Source organism: Crassostrea angulata, chromosome 8 (assembly GCF_025612915.1).
Source record: "Crassostrea angulata isolate pt1a10 chromosome 8, ASM2561291v2, whole genome shotgun sequence".
NCBI classification, from domain to species: Eukaryota; Metazoa; Mollusca; class Bivalvia; order Ostreida; family Ostreidae; genus Magallana; species Magallana angulata.
The window spans coordinates 23,111,737-23,125,266 of NC_069118.1; the positions used below are offsets into that span (position 1 = coordinate 23,111,737).

The 13,530-nt window shown below is 42.6% G+C and overlaps 3 protein-coding genes across 3 annotated transcripts; all 3 read left to right on the forward strand.

Annotated features, from left to right (window-relative positions):
* Positions 1–1,447: 1,447 nt before the first annotated feature.
* On the forward strand, positions 1,448–2,090 carry LOC128158342 (death-associated inhibitor of apoptosis 1-like). Its single transcript, XM_052821131.1, has one exon. It carries the CDS (start codon positions 1,453–1,455, stop codon positions 1,924–1,926), a length of 474 nt encoding a protein of 157 aa, XP_052677091.1. The 5' UTR covers positions 1,448–1,452; the 3' UTR covers positions 1,927–2,090.
* Positions 2,091–2,285: 195 nt separating this feature from the next.
* On the forward strand, positions 2,286–3,419 carry LOC128160803 (uncharacterized). Its single transcript, XM_052824129.1, has one exon. It carries the CDS (start codon positions 2,286–2,288, stop codon positions 3,417–3,419), a length of 1,134 nt encoding a protein of 377 aa, XP_052680089.1.
* Positions 3,420–4,324: 905 nt separating this feature from the next.
* LOC128160804 (uncharacterized protein F54H12.2-like) lies at positions 4,325–5,638 on the forward strand. Its single transcript, XM_052824130.1, has one exon. The coding sequence runs from the start codon at positions 4,325–4,327 to the stop codon at positions 5,636–5,638; it is 1,314 nt and encodes a 437-aa protein (XP_052680090.1).
* The last annotated feature ends 7,892 nt before the right edge of the window (positions 5,639–13,530 follow it).

The window sequence follows — 13,530 nt, forward strand, 5'->3', positions numbered from 1 at the left end:
ATTGTGTGAGAGGACAAAGAGGGAATTATAATCCCTTAAAATGGGGTCTGATGACCTTCTCTTGACCTGGAGAGGACATCAGGGATGATCACCATAAGTCCTTGAGGGATACGGATGAGGAGTAAGTATTGGGTGCTATAGTAGGAGAGGACAATGCGGGGATTATCCGAATATTTCCTTGCTTAGGATAACATATGTATAATTTAAAATACACACAGCTATGACCTTGGTTTGGCCTTGAGGAAATCAACAAACTCCCTTGATAAAATAAAAGAGAAAACGAAAAGATTTTTTGAATACGAACGCGGGAATAACAGTAAGTATGGATATTTGGATTTATCATAATGTTGATCCGAGAGAGAGAGAGACCAAATCTTTATAATTGATATTTCTTTTCAGAAGTAATTTTTGCTGTGAACACATGATACAGTAATAAAAAAAAAACGAACAACACATTGATGTAAATGAAATATGTTTTATTTGCTAAATTTTTAGTTTAGGAATCACCAAAAAAAAAAACCAAGAATTGGTTCACATATAAAATTGTTATACTTGCAATCATTGTGAATAATTCACACGTTTTGAACAGAATTTATACATATATTTTCACTGTCAGTTTTTTTTTAAATTGTTATGTTCTTTTTCCTAGATGGACTGCTACCAATTTAAATAATCGTTTGGGTTACAGGCAGGACATCTGAGCATTCCTTCTTGATTCAGATGATCGTCTTGATCAATGCAGAAAACGAAGGTCTCCAACTCCGGTAGACTCTGCTCAATATCTTTCCAGAATTTCTTGAGATTACCGTATTCTGTGGGTCGCAAACAAAGTCCTTTCTTTGTCGGAACGATCTCATTTTGGTTAGGTGGTCTCCAATACTGGCGGATGTCCACACATGGATTATTTTCTTGTAAGGAAACATAAACATTGTGACCCAGATGCCAGGTTCCTTCTTCATGTTTGTCTAGGGATTCATCGATAAAATCCATTTTGTCCGACAAGGATTTAATTTGATGCAATTTCAGACTGATTCCCTTTTTGGTAGGTTTCATGTCATGTTTCCCCGTCACTTCACTTATTTCCCATTCTCTCAAATCCAGTCTGGGTTCTTTTTGCCAAGTCTGTACCTTAGCGTATCGACCGTTTTCCAATGCTACTGATAAACGTGGATTTGACATGTTGTCTGTATCACGTCTGGTTCTCGAATGGCGAGAGAGATCATACACTTATATATAAATACGCATCCTTGATATGTCATGGAAAAATTATGAAAAATTTCCATGACGTCACAAGAATGACAATAAAAATACCTGTGATGTCATGGAAAATCACGTGACAACACAGGTATTTCCTAGACTAGGTCATCAAACAATACGATCACGTGATGAGAGCTATATAAAATACGATGAACCCTATTTCTGATTCATTTCCGACACTGTCCTCGCGAAAGCATGACTTCCAAATTAGATTGCATACCCCATTGCTTGGAGACAGATTCTGCAGTGTTTTCCAAGCCTACTGCGTCGGAACCTGCGTCTTCTAGAATGGCTCCAGCAGCAAATTTTGTCTTGTCAACTGGCACACGAGGAACCTCGGGCGAATTCAGGAATGCAGGGAGACCAGTCCAGAACATCTCTTCACCTTTTTTACTAAACTGGAACGAATGGAAACACCCAAAGTATGCCAATTTTGCCGAACGTTATGCCAGCTTTAGAGATTGGCCAAAGTTCCTCAAAGGTCCCAACAAGAAGGACTTGGCTAGAGCTGGTTTCATCTACACCGAAATTGGAGACAGAGTCACCTGTTTTTCGTGTGGAGTGTCTGTCAAGGACTGGGAACCCTTTGATGATTCCTACAAAGAACATATCCGTTGGTCAAAGAATTGTGTTTATGCTAACATGGTGACAGACGGAAAAGACTACTGAGTTCAGTATTTTGTAACATTATTCTTACAAACTTTCGAGCAAAACTCCTACATTTGTGTTTTGTTCCTGTTGAGAATCCGAACCCACCGATCTAGGACACTGGGAATGTGCTCCGAGTTGTATGGACAAGATCGACCGCAGTAGTGAGACAGGGACAATGTTTAGAATTGTGGGTTGTTTTTTTTTTACTTTTAATATCAGTCATGCATGTTTGAATACAATAAATCTGTTTAGAAAAAAAACCTTGATTTTTGTTGATTTTTTTTTTTGTATTGAAATTAGTAAAACACAGAGGTATAATAGTTTAGGAGAATAAAAAAAAGAGTTATTTCAAATTAAACTGTCCGAGTGATCAGATCATGGAGGAGTACCTGAAGAAAATATGGTATGATCCTCGACATCCAGGTTCCTTTGCCGGACCCTCTAAGTTATATCAGGTGGTGAAACGCGAGGGAAAGTATGACATTGGTCTTGGAAAAATTAAAAAGTTTTTACAAAACCAAGACGCTTTCTCATTGCAAAAGAAAGTGAAGCGTCGAGGGTTTAAACGGAGACGCGTGGTAGTTCAAGGTATCGACTACCAATGGGAAGCAGATCTCGCTGATGTTCAGAACTTGTCCGAGTACAACAACGGAATTAAATTCCTGTTAGTGATCGTAGACGTGTTCTCTCGTTTCATGTGGGTTCGACCCTTAAAAGACAGAAAGGCTAAATCTGTCATCGAGGCATTCCAAGACATACTGAGAGACCCGAGACGACCCAAAGCCATCCGTACTGACAAGGGATCAGAATTTTACAACAGGTACCTTCAACAGTATTTGAGAGAGCAGGACATCAAGATATTTTACGCCTTGAACGAGACCAAAGCCAATTTTGCCGAGAGATACATCCAGACCTTGAAAAAGAGACTGTATCGTTACTTTACCCACCTTCAGAAATACAAGTACTTGGATATTTTACAAGACGTGGTTCGATCTATCAATGATACACCTAACCGATCATTAAACGGTCGCACACCCTCCTCTGTCACCCGAGAAAACGAAGAAGAAGTGCGATTGGACGCTTATTTAGTGCGTCAAAAGAACAATGTGCGAGTGCCAAGAGTAAAAAAAAAATCCAGTAAACCTAGAAGACGCAGAAAACCTTTTACATTTAAAATTGGTGATCAAGTACGAATCACGCATCTAAAACGAACATTTCAACGCGATTACGACCAGACCTACACAGAAGAAATATTCACCATCCGCGAACGCTTTGTTTCTCAAGACATTCCCATCTACAAGCTGAAAGACATGCTAGGTGATCCCATTCAAGGTACTTTTTACGCCAGTGAGCTCCAAAAAGTGTCCAAAGACGAAAATACTATCTGGAGGATTGATAAGATTCTTAGAAAACGTAAAGTTCGTGGTAAGGAAGAGGTTTTAGTACGATGGCTGGGATGGCCCAAGAAATTTGACAGTTGGATCCCGAAGGCCGACATAAAAGAGACATGAAGCGAGCCGATTTCCTCATTATTCGAAAAGATGTCAATGCGAATGGTACTCAAGTCGACGGACAGCCTCTCTGTCTACCACAACAATAGACCGGATGACTTTAGAGTACGCCTACCCCGCCCTTTACCTCTGACGGGAGACTGGACTGTTGAACTGACGGAATTCTGCAATACGAACATTAAATCGACACCCGACAAGGAAATTTTTGTGTACTGTTCCGCCTGCGACGACAGCTTCGTAGGAGAGCGTCAAAAACCTCTTTTAAGACGCCTTGTTCTGGAGAACAATCAAAATGTCATTTTTCTTCGACCTTATCGCGTACCGTTACGCATCAATGATCTGCGAGACATCCACGTGTATATAAGGGATAAAAACGACAACAATGTTTCATTACTAATTGGCGAGTCGACTGTAACACTCGTGTTTCGGCGTCTCTAATTGATCATGTCTGGGCCTACTTACATTTCGAACCCTTCGTTATGGGAACAATTTCGTCACACGGGTGAAGGGGAAAATTTCATCCCTGTCATTCGGAGAAACACTCAGAAAGGAGGAGGGATCCTAAACCGACGAAAAGCGTACATGATTCCCCTAAAATCTCACACTCCCCAACAGAGCATACAACTAGTGACGCCTGTGGCCGCTGATCGGGAGAGAGCTCTGTCCGATCTGAAAGAAACCATCCGTAACGACGAGCCTCACATGCCTGTACAGAAGTCTATAAAAAAAAGGAAAACCAAGAAATCTAACAGTCGTGTGACAGCATCCAGAGGGAGAGGACGTGCCCAGCGCAAGAAGAATAAAGCCCGTGCACAGAGCAAAGGCATAAAGAAACCTTCAAGACTGACTAAAAAAAAAGCTACCCAGAGAAAATCTCGTCTTCCCAGGAAAAACATCTTTGAGCAATGGCGTTCTTAAGTGAGATCAACACATCGGTGGCCGAGCCTTCAGAACTGTCTCTCTTTAGCGATCCCCCTAATCAGGTGGCCGTCCAGAAAATATATTTCTCCGAGATTCGACCCATTTCCTCCTTTGATGGCGAAACCGCTCCTCTCGAGTTTGCCGTTCCGGGAGGGGGAAACGAATACATCGACCTGAGAAGGAGTCGACTCTACTTGAAAGCCAAAATCACCAAAGCCGATGGCACCGCTCTGACCCCCACCGAAAAGACGGGAATCGTCAATTTGCCTTTACAGTCGTTGTTCTCGCAGATCGACGTCTACATGAATGGAAAGTGCGTTTCGCAGAATGCCAACAACTATCCATGGAAAGCCTACTTGAAAGTCCTCTTATCCAACGGCCCCAGTGCCAGCCAATCGCAACTACAGACTCAGTTGTATTACCCGGACAAGGAAGCCCTGGACGATGCAGATGCCGCCACAGGACGCAACCAGGGTCTTAGAGGGCGCTACGTGTTCACTCAGAAGTCTAGAACCTTTGATCTGGAAGGTCCCTTGTACGTCGACTGCTTCTATTTAGACAAATACCTCATCAACGGCGTCGACTTGCAATTGAGGTTGTTTCGTTCGAGAAACGAATTCGTCCTGATGAGTAAGGAATCGTCCCCGAATTACAAAGTCACCATTCTCGATGCCGTATTTAAAGCATGCAAAATTAGACTGGACAGCGGAGTTTTGATGAATCATGCAGACGCCATCACCAAGTCGCCCGCTCGGTACAATTATCTAAAGACCGACGTGAAGATGATGACCATTTCGGACAACACTAGTGAAGTTTACTGGGACGACGTTTGGAATGGCAGGCGACCTTCAAAGATGTACGTTGCCTTCGTGAAACAGGCGGCCGTCAACGGAAGCAACGACGCGAACCCGTTCAACTTTCAACACTTTAACCTGTCCGAAATCGTAGTGACTGTCAACGGGGAGCCCACACCTGTACGGCCCCTAAAACTAGATTTTGACGACAATCGCAATTACGTCACTGCCCTGTGTAATCTGTACCAGGCCTCCGACAAATGGTACAAGGACGACGGGCTGATCATCGACCGAGACCATTTTTCTAAGGGATACGCCATTTACGCATTCGACCTTGACCCCAACGATCTGGGTGAAGGGTATATAAATCTGACGCACCAGGCAAACGTCGGTGTGTACGCTCGATTCGCTTCGCCCACTACTGCAACCGTGAGCGCTCTTGCCTTCTGCGAATTTCCAGGACTGCTCCTCGTCGATCAAGCCAGAGAAATACGGCAACTGTAGTCATGAATACGACTCAATTACTTACTCTCGTGGAAACCTTACCAGAATTGAAACTTTACTTTCGAGGGGTATTTGCCTCCGACACACTTCCCGATCGTGTTCGCCAGTTTCCATCAGCCGTCATCTGCAACACAGATCCCATACATAAGAAGGGGACGCATTGGATCGCTTATTGGTTTGACAATGACAACGAATGTGAATTCTTCGACAGTTTCGGACGAAAACCGGGGGAGTATGATATCCACCTGCAAGAGTTTATCGATCGTAACGCTCTACTATGTCTCTACAACAACATACAAGTACAGTCAGACTCGGACACTAGTTGTGGTCTTCACGTTTTGTTTTATTTGTATTGTCGAGCGAAAGGCATTTCCATGGCCAGTGTCATCCGTGTGACGTCAGAGACTCTTATAAGAGATGTCATTTTAAAAGGAAATCGCATCCTTTGATTTTGTTTAGATTTCAAAACATTTCTATTTGTACATTCTATGTTCATGTTTATGACTTTTGTTTTATATTTGTTTACTCATTTGTAAATGTATCCATGTATTGCATTCTATGTAAGTGTCAGGTCACCGGAATCCGGCGTTCGGATCCCCGAAATTTACCGGAATCTGGTTTCCGGATTCTTGAGTTCCGGATCCCAAAGATCCGCGGCGGCGGCGGCGGCGGCGGCGGGACCGGGAATTGTGTTTATTTTTTGTATCATTGTATATATAATCATATTTAAAATAATAAAAAAAAAGACGTCGATATTAGTTGCTGTTATTTAATGAGGTTCATTTTGTCAAGCTTAATCAGTAGCTGGCTGACCCCCGAACGAGAGTGTCACAATGAAATTCAAGACTCCGACTTCTTTTGCCGTTATTGGTGGTACCATGTCTGGTAAGACCCACTGGGTGTGGAATCTGTTAAAAGCATCTTCCGAGTGTTTCGAAGTGCCGCCTGATAAGATCGTTTACTGTTATCTGGAAGATCAACCCGTGGTGAACGACATGCAGGCAACTCTGTCTGAATTTACAACCTATCGAGGTCTACCTACCCGCGAAGAGATTCGAGAATGGTCTCAGGATTCGACCCACACAGTGTTGATCTTGGACGACATGATTCATCTGGTGACCAAGAGTCCCGACGCCCTGCACTTGTTTCAGACCATGGTGTCTCACGCCAACATAACGGCATTTCTTTTGTCACAGAATCTGTACCCTCCCGGAGTCTATGCCAAGAGTATTCTGTTAAATTGCCAACATGTTGTTCTGTTTAAGAATGTGAGAGATAATCGCCAAATCATCACGTTCGGAAGTCAGGTGTTTACGGGTCGCTCTAAATTTTGGATGGACGCCTATGCCAGGGCCGTCCGTCGTCCTTACGGTTACATTCTGGTTGATTTGACCAATCACTGCCCCGAAGATCGACGCCTACGCACTAACGTTTTACCAAAAGAAGGGGAAACGGTTGTTTATCTTCCTCAATAAAAAGAAATGCATTTCATTCTCGAGCGTCATTTTTTTTCATCATGTCCCCGAGAACAAGACGTCACGGGGCTTTTCTCCAGTTCCTCTACGTGTCGGATCCCACACAAAGAAAATAATTGATCGGAATGGCTTCAAACGAACAAATCAATGCTTTGAGGGAAATTGCTCTCAATCTGTACGTGGGTCATCCGACTATTTCCGGCTATTACGTATCAAAACTAAAAGTTTACAAGGGTATCCTTCAGTCTTTAAGCGACCGGGCTGTGAAAAACACCGCTATCAAGAAATTGTTGAGGAAGAACACCGAGGTCATACCCCTTATTCTCAAACCTCATTTCAAAGATGGCAGAGGAGTACCTTCTGGTGAAGAAGACGACGTACGACAGGTTGACGAAACAGTCTCAGAGTGAACGCAAAGAAGTTAAAGACCAAGAAACAAACACCGAACCGATCCAACAATCTCAGATCGAAATCCTACCCGATGACCCAGCAGAAGATCACCAGACCGGATCTGGTCTAATTTACGACAGACCCAAGAAACGGAAGTTACCACCAGGCATGCGCAAACCGATCAAAAAGAACAAAAAGACTTGGATTAAATTTTAATTTTTTTTTTTTTAATGTGGAGCGAATTCATTTTTTTCTGTAGTGTATTACAAAGAACATGTATAAATGTACAATTTGTATAATAATAATAATAATAATAATACATGTAATAATGATAATAATAAAAAAAAAAATTGTAATTCTATTGTCAATGTCTTTTCTTTGTTAATATCCGTAAGGCAGAGTGGAGAGATCACTCTGAACGACTCTTTTGGTGTAAACGGCAGAGTATTGTTTCAGTTCATCCTGACAGTAGAGTTCCGAGTGAACTTTTTCTCGACAGATTCTACTCGGATTCGTTGTGTAGTAGTTTCCAGTTCGCGGGTCCTCGCGATTAAACATGGCATCTCTCATACTTTCTAGGTTAATAATCTTAGAGTTGTTGTAATTGAGAGAAAATCCCTTTACTTTACAGACACTTTTTCCATTCTGGGTCTGGTAAGCGTAGTTCTTTGGACCGTTACAGACAAATTCTGTGATCCAGTCCCCCTCCTCCAGTTCGTTGGTGAGCTCTCCGAGATAGTCTCCGATGGGGGGTTCCCACTCTCCTTCCTTCGTCACGTAAATCACGGAATCCGTGTCCCAATAAAGGACTCGGGTCTGTAAACGCTCGAGCAACTCATACAGTTGAAGACGGGCCCAACAGGTGGTAAAGGAAGCTAGAAACACGTTAGTGTGACCCGGTGAACACATCTCTTCTGAGGTGCGCCTAGTGGACAACATGAGGTTTTCGTCGTCCACGATGTTAAAGTCGACGACGTCTACGGTAGGGTCGGTCATGTAACCAAAGAGCTTGTGAGCTTGACTGTCGTGTACGAAATGGGTCTGAGTCAGATTCATGTTCTGTCCAAATTTCCCCCAAAAGCTGTTTAGTAACAGCTTTGCCAAACTCCTGAGTCCGGGATTTACTTCGATTTTTTCAGGGTCGAGCCGGAGTCCTTCCTTTTTCTCGTACATCGTGATATACCGTTCGAGATCGGATTCTGTCTTGACCCACTTCGGTCGTCCACTGGCCTCTTGTTTGATCTTGAGGAACATGTTGATGTAGGAGGAAAAGAGACCTCCAGTCTTTGTGACTGGATCGTACTGCGTTGTCTCTCTCCAGTGGTATACCTCGTACATCTTAAGAATCTTGTACCCTTTTTCAACAGCTTTGATCAGCTCCGGCGTGCAGTAGGTTCCAGTCAAGGCCCTCTGTGCGTCCGAACAAGTACAGGGTTCTTGCTGTTGACGCTCGACGCAAGTGCGACAGAGGGGAAACGTAAGCTTGCCTCCCTCTCTGTATCCTAAAACAGGATGAAATAGACGTCTAGGAGGAAGGATTTTGACTTTAGCCAATCCGAAATACGAGTCAATGTCGTCGAAATCGCATGTGATGATCTCTGGGTGCCCAACAGGATATCGACAGGTCTTGTTCACAAAAGGGTACAGTGACGTAAAGTCCACGTATTTGATTTTTTCGTCTCTTCTGGTTCGTTTGTATAATACACACCCGTTGGTACGTCCACCCATTAAACTCTCCCGGGGGTCGAGACGATCCACTACTTCTAAATTCTCTATAAACGCTCTGGCCTCTATATCTGTAACTAGCAAGGCGTCAAACTCGTGCTCCCAGATGCTCACGACTTTCAGTCCTAGCTCTCTGAGTCGTTTTTCCTTCTGCTTGGTCAGAGCAAACAATTCGGAAGCCGTCTGATCAGAGTTGGGTATCAGAACGGCATCTCGATTCTTAAAACAGACCTTACATCCGTGATACAAACAGCCGTGAAACTCGTACGCCACTCCGCGAGGCTGAAGATCATTAGGGGGTTGATATCCATCCACGAAATATCGGGTACCGGGTACTCGGTATTCCCCGCGTCCAGTTAGCGCATGCCAAATATCCAACTCGACTCCAGAGACTCGCGCGCGATGTTTTAGCAACTCCAACCAGCAGATGGACTTGCGACTGTATTTAAGGCGAGACGGATACCCCCTGGGTGGCGCTCGAGCAATTGGAGAGTTGACAAATTCTTCCTTCACGACAATGACATTTTCTCCGCCGTATTCGTTCCACGGAATCCACCGGTCTGCTTCTTTTACGAAAGTCACATTATCACGTATCTGACCTTCGACCCAGCGTTCCTGATCGCCCTCATTAATGAGAAAGTTCCACTTTTCGGGTAGAAATTTGGTCTTAAATACGTCCATGCATAGAGACGCAATGGTGCAGGAATCAAAGGCATCAATTGCGTGACCTCCGTCTTCACCAGTAGCCCCCAGTAAGAGATTTTTAAATTTCAGACATGCACGTCTGAGGATGTCGACGTCACTCCGACAGTACTTGAGAATTTCTTTCTCAAAATCAAAGATCTCTCCTACTTTGGTCTTGTACCACCGGTAAAACGCCTCCCTACCCTTCAACGACATGGCGTTGGGACCGTATGCCTCGGCGGGTGGATAAGGTCCCACATACTTCCGATTTGCCTCACACGTGAAAAAGTGCGGGAAGAAACCTTTCGCCAGAGATTCTAGCTGAAAAGCTTCGGGGAGTTTAGCCAAGGCCATGGGTAGGAAATTGAAAGAATCGATGACACGAATCTGGAGGCCAAACATTTGAATTTTACTTCCTCTGTAGATGATGCTGGAAGGACGAATGGCTTGTGACAGTAGATACTGCATGAGGAACTGACCGTCGTAGGACAGGTTATGAAACAATACGGTAAATCCTTTGTGATGTTCGCTAAAGATCCAACTTCCGAGATCGTATAGGGAATGAAAAACACGCTCTCGATGACCACAACGATCGGCACATGGAGGTGTTATGTATTTTTTGGTCTTCTTGTCCTTTTGTTTGCAGCTCGAACATCTGTCTCCGCAATCGTTACAAGTACTGTCTGGAGTAAGATCGTCATTCTCGCATTTTGGACAGGCTGTCTGACACACAGCTAAAATCATCGTGTGTTTCATTTTACCACAGTGGGACTTTCGACAGTTTTGACAGAGACGACAAGATATACAAGGGTCTCCCTCTGATGTGCACAGGTCGCAGTCTGCATGACGCCGAGGAACATATCCCCAGTCACATTGGACCATTTCGTCCCTCTGCGATGCCTCGATGTCGGCAAAGATGAATCGGCGTCCGCTCGGGTTCTTATCGACTGTATGTTTTCTAGCAAAACATAAATGATCCGTATCTACATACTGTCTGCAAGACTTACAGGTGTAGTATCCGCACTGGTGATCTTCGGGTTTCTTCTCGCATCGTAATATGGTCTTCTTACAGGACGGACATTTGTAGAGAAGATCACATGGTACGTATCCTCCGTCTTTTCCGTCTTTCCGGCTCTTGTGTCTTTCATAACAGGATCCAGAGCGACAGGTCTGATGACAGTCTGGACATATCTTCTTCTGTTGAATAGGACAATTATCCGAAAAACAGACATTGCAGTGGTTTTTGCATTTGTGTCCGTATGGTTTTTCGTAAGGTTTCAAACATGACTTACAGAATCTTGATCGACAGAAGAAACCTGCCAGCGATGCAATGGAATGAAAGTGACCATCACCCTCCCTGTCGTCGTGGAGTAGAAATATCTTCTTTTGTTCCTCGTCGTGGTGTGGACTTATGTAAGAAAACGCATTTCCCATTCGAATACTGATGACGTAAATGCTTATTTGAAGATCATCTTCTATTTGAGGAATGTAGGCATAGGTAAGAGGTTCGTCTTCCACGATGTTCATCCGTTCGCAGACCTGTTTGGTCAAACTGTCTTGGGCTCCTTTGTGATTTTTAATCAAGTCGTGGTAATACCAGAGCGGGCATTGTTGGTAGAGTACAAGTATTTCCCCACACGTCAGAGTAGGATGGCGAGTTTTAACTCTGTCAAACTCTGTTTTATGGGTTTTACAGGCATTTGCTAAACTAACAAGCACAGCCCGGATGAGACACATGTTATCAAAATTGCGGATCTTTATGATGGACCTCTTGTCCGCAATTGTCTTAGCAACGGTGGACATCTTAACCCCCGTACCACCGCGAGGATATTTGATGGCCCCGACGTCGATTCGACAGGAGGAATCGAAAGGTATGTCCTCGTTGCTGTTGAGGACGGTCATCAGACTCTCCAGCATAACCTCGGCATTCATCTCTTCCATGGGGCGACAAGGAATGAACACTGGTATATCTAAATGATCATTTTGAATGCCTGCTTTAATGATATCTCCGGGACGAAGGTCTTTCTTGACTCTTTTCAACATCTCCTCAAATGCGTCCTTCAATATGTTTTTGACTTCAACCATTTTCTTATTTTCTTTAAAAAAGTCGTCACGAAACTCCAGCTCGTACTGAACTTGCACGGCTCCCATTGTCTTGAGTTGTTTTTCACCCAAGATACGAATATCAAATTCGTTTTTTCGTCCGGCGCCACTTTGTCCACTGGACGATCCATCCAACGAATCTACTGGAAGGTTACGGATGAGAGAATCTCCTTCGTGAAAGGAGACATCTGAGACGTCTAATACATCAAAAAAGTGAGTGGCAGACAGTGCGTTTTCCTCCAGCAACAGGGAATCCTCGCCGTGGAAGGAAGAATCGGAAATGTCATCAAAGTCCCCACTCTGTGTCCTTAGTGTAGATAGCACTTCGTTCAGTAACGCGTCGTCCGTATCAGGGATAACCTGTGACCATTCCATGGATTGAATGTCTCGAAACAGATCCTGCTCACATACACCCGAACTGTAATGATCCAATTATATTTAAAACAAATGAAATTCGGTTTTAAAAATATCTTTAATTTTCATTAAATATCTCACCTATGACCTACCGTACATTCGTTTTTGAGCAATATTTTAATTTCAATATTTTTTTTTTATTTGATCAATCGTTTTGCAATTTAAATATAATGTTTCGCTAACAAATGTTAAGATTATCGAATTTTCATTTAAGATTTCGATCATTTCAAAATATGATTTCGATTTGGGAAAAACCATCAAAATCACTCGCTATTTCATTTCAACGAATTTTGTCTGACATGAGATACCATAGTATCTTTCCGGATGAAAAGTAATTCATTTTTGTTTTTAGGAAAAGATAATCGCGTAGTCTTAGAGTTCATCATTATGTTTGAATTATCTCCCTCTAATCGCTAGATCTCAATGTTCAAGTATATTACACATACTGTCAATTCGATGAAAAGTAATAATTTTTTTTTTGTTTTTTAGGAAAAGATAATAGCGTAATCTTAGAGTTCATCATTATGTTTGAATTACCTCCCTCTAATCGCTAGATCTCAATGTTCAAGTATATTACACATACGTACGCCTAACGACACGAAAACAAAATCATCTTACCTTGAAACGTTTGAAATATCATCATTAATTATCCGTTCGTGAAGTTTTTCATGTTCGGACATGTTATCATATTTGTCAAATATTAAATCACAATAACCACATTGATACATTTTTCTTTATTATTTTCAAAATGTAGTAACACACTTCATTCTCCTTTTGCGGACTGAAGATAGAATGAGGAATTAAAGCAATGTGAGCCTTATCTTAGTGATTGAATTCAATCTTGGATTCCCGTTGGATACGTTAATTCAAGCGTATATAAAATTACACGCATCGTGACCATACGGAAAATCCGAATGCAGGAAATCCTCTGAAATACAACCACCTATTTTCGCCCCTTTAAATACCCCTATTAAACATAAGCTTAAACAAATATACCGTCACTACAAAATTATAAATCGTTTCTAAATATTGTTATTTTACATAGTTACATTTAATAATTGTTTTTATGTATATTTATTCATGTTATTTTTTTATTATTAT